The sequence below is a fragment of the Apaloderma vittatum genome, unplaced genomic scaffold, assembly GCF_000703405.1.
Source record: "Apaloderma vittatum isolate BGI_N311 unplaced genomic scaffold, ASM70340v1 scaffold14925, whole genome shotgun sequence".
NCBI classification, from domain to species: Eukaryota; Metazoa; Chordata; class Aves; order Trogoniformes; family Trogonidae; genus Apaloderma; species Apaloderma vittatum.
In genome coordinates, this window is record NW_009715620.1 from 22612 (window position 1) to 29840 (window position 7229).

The window sequence follows — 7229 nt, forward strand, 5'->3', positions numbered from 1 at the left end:
GTAACCTCAAAAATCCCAGCTAATCAGTTTTCTGATGGAAGCAATCTGTTTCCCAGGTATTATTATTATGTGGGGACTTTAAAGATAATAAATAACAATAATAGTCTGGTATAAGGAAGGAAAGAAAAGGGCAAATGCCATTCACCTCAGAAGCCGTGGTTGCTCACAGGAGTTCTCTGAGGAACATAATTTTTCTGAGCCCCTGTGGAGGACTCAATCCATGACAAAACCAAGAACACCCCGGGAGCTCTGGCGTAAATCCAGCGAGGTTGTCCCAAGTGCTGTTTTCATTATAGCAGAGAGATGTCCTGCAGGAGTCGCCTGTCCCAGCACACACATCTCGGGCTGTTCTCTGTGCCTTGGGCTGGGAGCTGTGGTCCCTGCGGATTGCCTCGTTCCTCTGGCACGCGGGCGGGTGATAGACCACTTCCAGCACTCCCCTGCATTTCTGGACTTGTACTTAGAAGACCAAAGAAGGGCTTGCTGAAGTAAGCTTGGACTTATCAGAGCTGTACAGGGCATGAAGGCCTCTCTCCTGCAGTGAGGCAGCCCAGCTAACGGACCCTGGCTAACAGATTATCAGCAGCATTTGAGTAATAGACTGCTCATTTAGTTTTAATACATTTTGCATAGAGAGCAATCAGCCTTCATCAGTCTTAGAGATGAATTGGCTTAGCCAGCTAAATTCTAAAGATATTAGTTCGACAGCAGCCACATAAATCATAACATTTTCTTAATGATGGTAAAATTAAAATATACTCTTGCTTTGAGAAACCAATGAAGCCTTCCTGTTTGCAGGCCGGATCCTCCTGCCTGAATTAAAAGGAAGCTTAATTGATGTGTTTTTAAACTGAACTCACGGCCCCGCTCCTCCTGAGCATCTCTAGTCTTACTTTCTTTGAAGTTAAATTAATTTGTCCTGCCTCCCTCTGCTCCATCCTCTAATCTCCAGGAGTGTCGGTGGAGACCTCTGTTCAGTTTCCATTGACCGGACTCCTGTGGGATATGAGCAGAATGCGCTCAGCGTCGCATTTGAAGACTGAAGCTGGGCTCTGTTAACTCTTTGTGTCCTGCAAGTTAAGGGTAGCACAGTCCATCTAGGTCAGCCCATACGTCTCCCCAGTTGAGGCAGAGCCGGGTATTTTGCCCATCTTAAATCTTCTAAGCAGAACAATTCTCTGGACCAGTGCCTCTTGCTCTCAGAAATATCTTCCTGATGCTCTAGCCTGGCTGTTTGGTCTCCTGCTAAGGCATGCTAAGTGCCCTTTCCTTCCTTTACCTATTTTAGTAAGATTCTGCTCTAGTTAACACTCTGGACTAAAGACTTGACTGAAATCGAAATACCTGATACCTTTGGCAGCCTTTCTTCTGCTGAAACAATCATTTTGCGGTCAACTGTAAAGATTCATTTTCCAAAGTATGAAATTTATCGCAGAGCAAAAAACCCTCAGTTTTAAGCCGAAGACCCTCAGGTTATAAAAATGATGGAGGTGTCCTCTAGTCCTTACCTGTGTTGGCTGTTTGCATGGGGCTGCGTTTTCCTTTTTCCCTAGAGTTCCTTTTGGATCCTCTGAATCAGGTCAGTTTCTTAGAAATCCCCCTTGATGGTCCTCTTGGTCCTTTGCTGGAGTCTTAATTGTGGTGGTAATCTGTAGCAAAGGGACTTGGGTGCTCCTCAGCGTGTCCTGCACAAGGCCTGTTCCCGTGGGCTGCTCTGTGGCATCCATGCTCTGGTTTCTCAGCTGAAATGACGTGGTGGAATAGGCAGGTTTCCCCAGCAGGTCCTGCGTCGGGGTTGTGGAGCTCCTGCTGAGGCATATTTTGATGCGGTTTAGCGATGGGCCTGGCATCGGTTGGACTTGATGATGTTAAAGGTCTTTGCCAGGCCAGATGATTTTTGATTCTATATTCAGCTGTAGCTGTTAGTGCTTTCACCATTTGGATACATGCCTGCAGTGCTCCTGCCTTCAGAGGAACTCAGAAATTCTAGATGATGTCTCTTGCCATTTTTGTGTGAACACTGTGGGAAAGGTGGGTCTTAATTTGAGAGACTGACACTGGGCTGCCTGTTTTGGGGGACTTCACCATGTGGCTTCTGGGAAGTAAGTTGAGCTCCTCTCCAAAGCCAGTTTTAAGGTAAAGAATGGCTGTTCCTTCAGGTCGTTCCCAGCCCAGTCTCAAAAGCTCGTGGTTGTCTTGGCCGAGGTTGGGGCCACTGATCAGTAAGGGGTGTGCAAGGTGGCCGTGGGGCTGTGTCACCTCTTGACTGTTTCGTGGCCTGCTGGGCACCTCGGGCTGGTGATGGTGACCCCCAGGTGGAGGTGGTTGGGTCACCGTCCCTGGAGGTGTTTAAGAGACGGTTGGATGTTGTGTTGGGGGGAATTGTTTAGTAGGTTGTTGGGGCTGGGACAAAGGCTGGACTCGATGATCGACAAGGTCTCTTCCAGCTGATACAGTTCCATGATTCTGTAGGTGTGAGCTCACCTTCCCAGGGCTGGGTGTGGAGGGACAGCCCATGACTGTGTGTGCTAAGGTGCTTGACACTGCTTTGCTGAGAGACGTTTCGGTCCCTGGTCTGTCTTCTCGCATTGCTGAGGAAGGAAAGCGCTTTCAGTCGTCCTCGGATATATCCCCAGGGCTCGGAAGCCCATTGTCCCTGCCATATTGTGCCAGCGGCATTTGTGCTGCTTGTAATCTAATAAATGCTTGGTCTGAGCACTCCTGCTAGAGCCCAAATGAATGCAGAGGAAGGACCCTGCTAAGTGTATGCATTCTTCCTCTCCTGGCCAGCTCCCGTTCCCTTTCATAGCTCACATCTGATGCTTCCTCTCTCACCTAGCCCCTTAGCTCCGATGTAAATGTGTGTTCACACTTCCGCCAGTCAAGTAACTGTGCTCTCTCTGTCTCTCTCCTTTGTTATAAAGCCTGCTCTGTAAATGAATCCCACAGGTCTGGGGCTCAGCAGGTAAAAGGAGAAGTGAGTCTGTTAGCGCATGAGTCTAATCAGGCCGGCTAAAGCGAATAAAGTAGGGCAGCGTTGCACATTAGCCGCTGTGTAAATGAGCCCTTTGATGGGCCGGGCACCGCGGGAGAGGGTTTGAAGCCAAGAAGAACTTTTGTTGTTAATTCAGTGACACATGGAAACTGTAAAACAGCGTGTCTTGCACACACACGAGAGAGAAAATAAAAGCCCTCACGACCGGGCTTTTCAATACCTGCCCTCGGACCTAGTCTGAAAACTTTCAGCCCCTGTCTCCCTCTCTTACCACTTGATTTTCCTTTCTCTCCCTTTCTTTTTTTGTTCCCCCTGCACTATAAAAAGAAAAGCTCTCTTGCCTTTTGAACTAGACGGCTGTGAGTGAGGGCTATCTCTGAGCTGTGTGGCTCTGTTACCTTTGTGTTCCAGATGAAACTGCCAAGCTCGGTGGGACAGAAGAAGATTAAAGCCCTGGAGCAGATGCTGATGGAACTCGGAGTAGGTGAGTAAAGGGGGCACGCGAGAGAGAAAGAGACACACAGAGCTAGCCTTTGTTCTCAAGATAGGCTATTTTTTCCCCTAGTAATACAGCCAGTTTCTTGAATAACAGTATGTGAATGGTTTTTAAAATATTTTATGTGTTTAAAAAAAAAAAAAAGAGAGAGGGTAAAAGCCAGAACAAGATGCACAGGTTTTTTTTTTTTTTTCCTCCCAGTAGAAAAATGCTTTAAAAGAGCCTTTGTTTCTCTCTTGTTTGGGCCTTTTTAACCATCAAGAGTGTCAGCACAGTATTAGGAAGGCAAATCTCAGCCTTGTCAGGAGAGGTACTTCTAAGCCTGTTAGTGACCACGGCACACGCATTGTTCAGGGCTGCCCTGTCTCGCTTTCAAGCTTCGTTTCCTCTTAATTTACTGCTTGCAGTGGCAAGTCCAAAATGGGTCTGGGACTGTTCATCCCCCCTTTATAGGCTGCGTGCTGTGTGAAAATCTGGAGCATCTCTGCTGAAAGGCGAGTAAACACACATCCCTCACTCTTGAACTCCAGTGTCTTGGCGGCAGAAAGAAGGGTTCACTTAACCTGTACCACACCTGCTCGTAGCTAGAGGGGAAGAAGCGCAGCCCATGGGGAGCTGCTGCCCTCTGGGTGGTGGGTAGAGTTTGCAGGTACTACAGGTCCTAGCCTGCAGTGCCCCTTGATTAGACACCTTATAATCCCTTTTTCCCCACCCTGTTGTGACTGGGAGAGTTTAAAAATAGAAAAGAAAAAAAAAAAAAGAAGAAGAGGAAGAAAAAGCGCACCTTTTCAGTGATTTACAAGAGGTTATGGAGCCTGCTCCCAGCACTGACCTCTGTTAACTCTTGCTAGTTTTTGGCCAACTGTGTTGTAGCTTGCTATGTTGTTTCAGAGACTGTGTGCGGTTGTGAAGGCCTCCTGTAGCTGGTGAAAACGCATCCGCCAGGATGCTTTCCCCTTTCTGCTTTAAAACTAAGGGAGCTACTGTCTTTGCTTGCTGGGGAAGCCTTGGGGGAAGGATGCGAGTCCTTCTTAGAGCTCACTTTCCATGAGGGTAAGGGCGGCTTCCTGACTCCCCACCCCTGCCTTGCAAAACACACGTATCCCGAGGGCTTTCTGGTGCTCCAGCCCTGCTGTGCCTGTGCAGAGACACACCTGGGCTTTGTGTGGCCATCACGGGGCAGGGGGTCATGCGAGCAGCCCTGTGGACAGGACGCCACTGCTGCATGTGCAGAGCTTAATGCTTTTCTTCTCCAGAACATACAGCTCTTCCTGGGTCTGTGTGCGTGTGTGATGGGTGGTGTGGGGAGGTGATCTGCCAGCTTCTGCTACAAGCAGTTCAGGTCTGCATTAAAACATGTCTCTAACACAGCAGCAGGACAGTTCTCTGCCTCACTCTTACTCTTGGAGGAGCAACAAGAGAGGTGAGGGAGCTCAGCCCGTCCACTCCTTGTTGGTGAAAGTGTTAGGGAAGAGCAGGAGCTCGTCTGTCCTCTGCAGCTGAGTGTGAGGGCTTGGGCTCCCTTCCTATGACCTGGTGGGTAGCAAGGTTCAGTTGTCTGGGCCAATCTGTGTCTTCCATCATCCTTCACTTGCTGAATTGTGGACTTCACGAGTTCACTCTTACTCTTTGGCTTAAGGACTAAGTCAAAGGACAGCCTGGAAATTCAGGTCTCCAATCCTTAGCGATCCCAGTTTCTAGTGATCCATGTGATGAGAGCGAGTCTTCTGGGGTATCTTTGTGGAAGTGAATGGGCAGCCAAGACCTCCTTGGAGATCTTCTGCTGTAGGGTTGCAGTTCTGAGCGTTGAACAGAACCCTTTTTTCTCCCTAGATCTCAACCCCATGCCCACAGAGGAGATCGTGCAGATGTTCAACGAGCTGCGGAGCGACCTGGTGCTGCTGTATGAGCTGAAGCAAGCCTTTGCCAACTGTGAATACGAGCTGCAGATGTTACGGCACCGCTACGAGGCCCTGGCCAAAGCTGGTAGCATCGGCCCCCTCAGTGCGGAAGGTGCCCATCCGGACGGCCAGACAGGGCTCGGTGTCGAGGAGGGCAAGGGAGATGCCAAGGACCAGATCATTGATGTAGTAGGAGCACCACTGACCCCCAACTCGGTGAGAAGGAAGGTCGGAGCTGCAGAACAGGGAGCGCTCAGATCTCCGACGCAGATGCCCTGACGAGCGCTGGGGACGCTGCCCTGCTCTCCCTCCAGGCGTGCGTGTCCAAGGGAGCACAGCCCGCCTGTTCCCCCCAAGTCCCAGTGCTGCTCTCTGGGCTTGTCTCCTGTGCTGGACAGTGTTCTTGGTGCTATAGGTGGGGTCAGCAGGGCTTTCTACATCCTGCATGCAGGCAGATGGCTTGACGTGGGTGCCACCGTGGACCAAAGCAGCGAGGCTTTGCGTGACGAGAGCTTGCACTAGGGCAGCAGCAGTGATGCCAGTACAGCTGCAGGTATTTTCCTTCTAGACACAGCCCCGTAAGGAAGCGAGTGGGGAAAGCAATCTTGAGATGACGAGCCATGACCTGCCTGAGTCCCTGGAGTTGAGCAGTAACCCCACCTGGAGCAGGGGTCTTGGGAAGGAGACAGGCAAGAAGAGCAAAGGGGTGTTTTTATACCCTCCTTCCAGAGCAGAGAAAGGAGAGCCAGACCTAGGGGTTCTTCCACTGCGAGCCCTGTGATGGCGTCCTGCGCATGTACCTCTGCAGGATGCAAATCACCAGCCTCTCTTCCCTGCTTCCGTGAGGGCAGGCTGCCAGCCCCTCACCGCTGCCTTGGGGCCGAGGGCACGCCCAGGGGTCAGCCGAGGTCGCTTTCCCCTCTGTGCGGTCCCCCTGGCATAGCTGAGCTGAACTGTCCGATGAAAGCTGCTCGTCTCCACACAGTGGCATCCCCGACGCCTCAGACATACTGCCCCTGATAGCGGCACAGACCTTTACTTTTCTAAAATGTATAATGTATTGCAGGATATTGAGAACACCTCGTCTGTCAATGGCAGAGGTGGCACGTTCATCTGGACTTGAGTAATTTGATTGTGACAATATGGAGTCGTAAGGAAGTGTTCCGCTGAGACAGGTTCGTGTATGCAAAGGAGTCTTCTGAATTCTTTTCATTTTTATTTTTTTTTTTTCTTTTTTCCCCCCTACCGCATTCAGTCTGAAATCTCACCCCTCCCTGCAGTCTGGAGTGTCCCGGTTTGCAAACTTTTCGCACTGGTTCACAACACACTTGCTCTCCCTTGAGACTTTGCTCGTTGGGAAGGTGGGAGAAGTGGCCGTGGCTGCAGGAGGAGGGAGGCCATGTGTGTGTTTCTGACCACGTTCTTCCTGGAGTTGGAAACAAAGGGGTGGGCCCAGGCAGCACAGAGAGGGTTAAACTGACCTGGTCTCTGACATATTTGAAAGAAATATAATCAAGTTAATTCACTGCAAGGCAAATTCAGTACCTAAAGGGCCCCCATGTTAAATACAGCACTGACCTTTACCGGCTGATTACACAAAGACGACACAATTAGATTAGTCCAAGACAAAAGGTCAAGCACATTCACACTGTGACCATTTTATGCTACCTTGTGAGGGGGGGAAAAAAATTACATCCCAGCTGGAGGGGTGTCTTGGAGAGGAGGAACAAAATGGGGCTGCGGTGCCACGTTCTGCCCGGCTCAGGTGTGTTTGGAGGTCAGGCAGGGCCTGGAACTGTGCTTGCGCTGAACCTTCCTGGCGGTTCTGGGCAGCGAG

At 50.3% G+C, this 7229-nt stretch overlaps 1 protein-coding gene across 1 annotated transcript in view; it reads left to right on the forward strand.

The window, feature by feature from the left end:
- The window catches only part of DMAP1 (DNA methyltransferase 1 associated protein 1), a gene marked incomplete at its 5' end in the record, with an annotated part of 27956 nt that extends 22285 nt beyond the window's left edge, over nt 1-5671 (forward strand). The window contains 2 exons of the mRNA XM_009869232.1: nt 3407-3479; nt 5325-5671. Coding sequence (XP_009867534.1) covers nt 3407-3479; nt 5325-5671 — 420 coding nt within the window. The remainder of the gene's footprint in view (nt 1-3406; nt 3480-5324) is intronic.
- Nucleotides 5672-7229: the final 1558 nt, after the last annotated feature.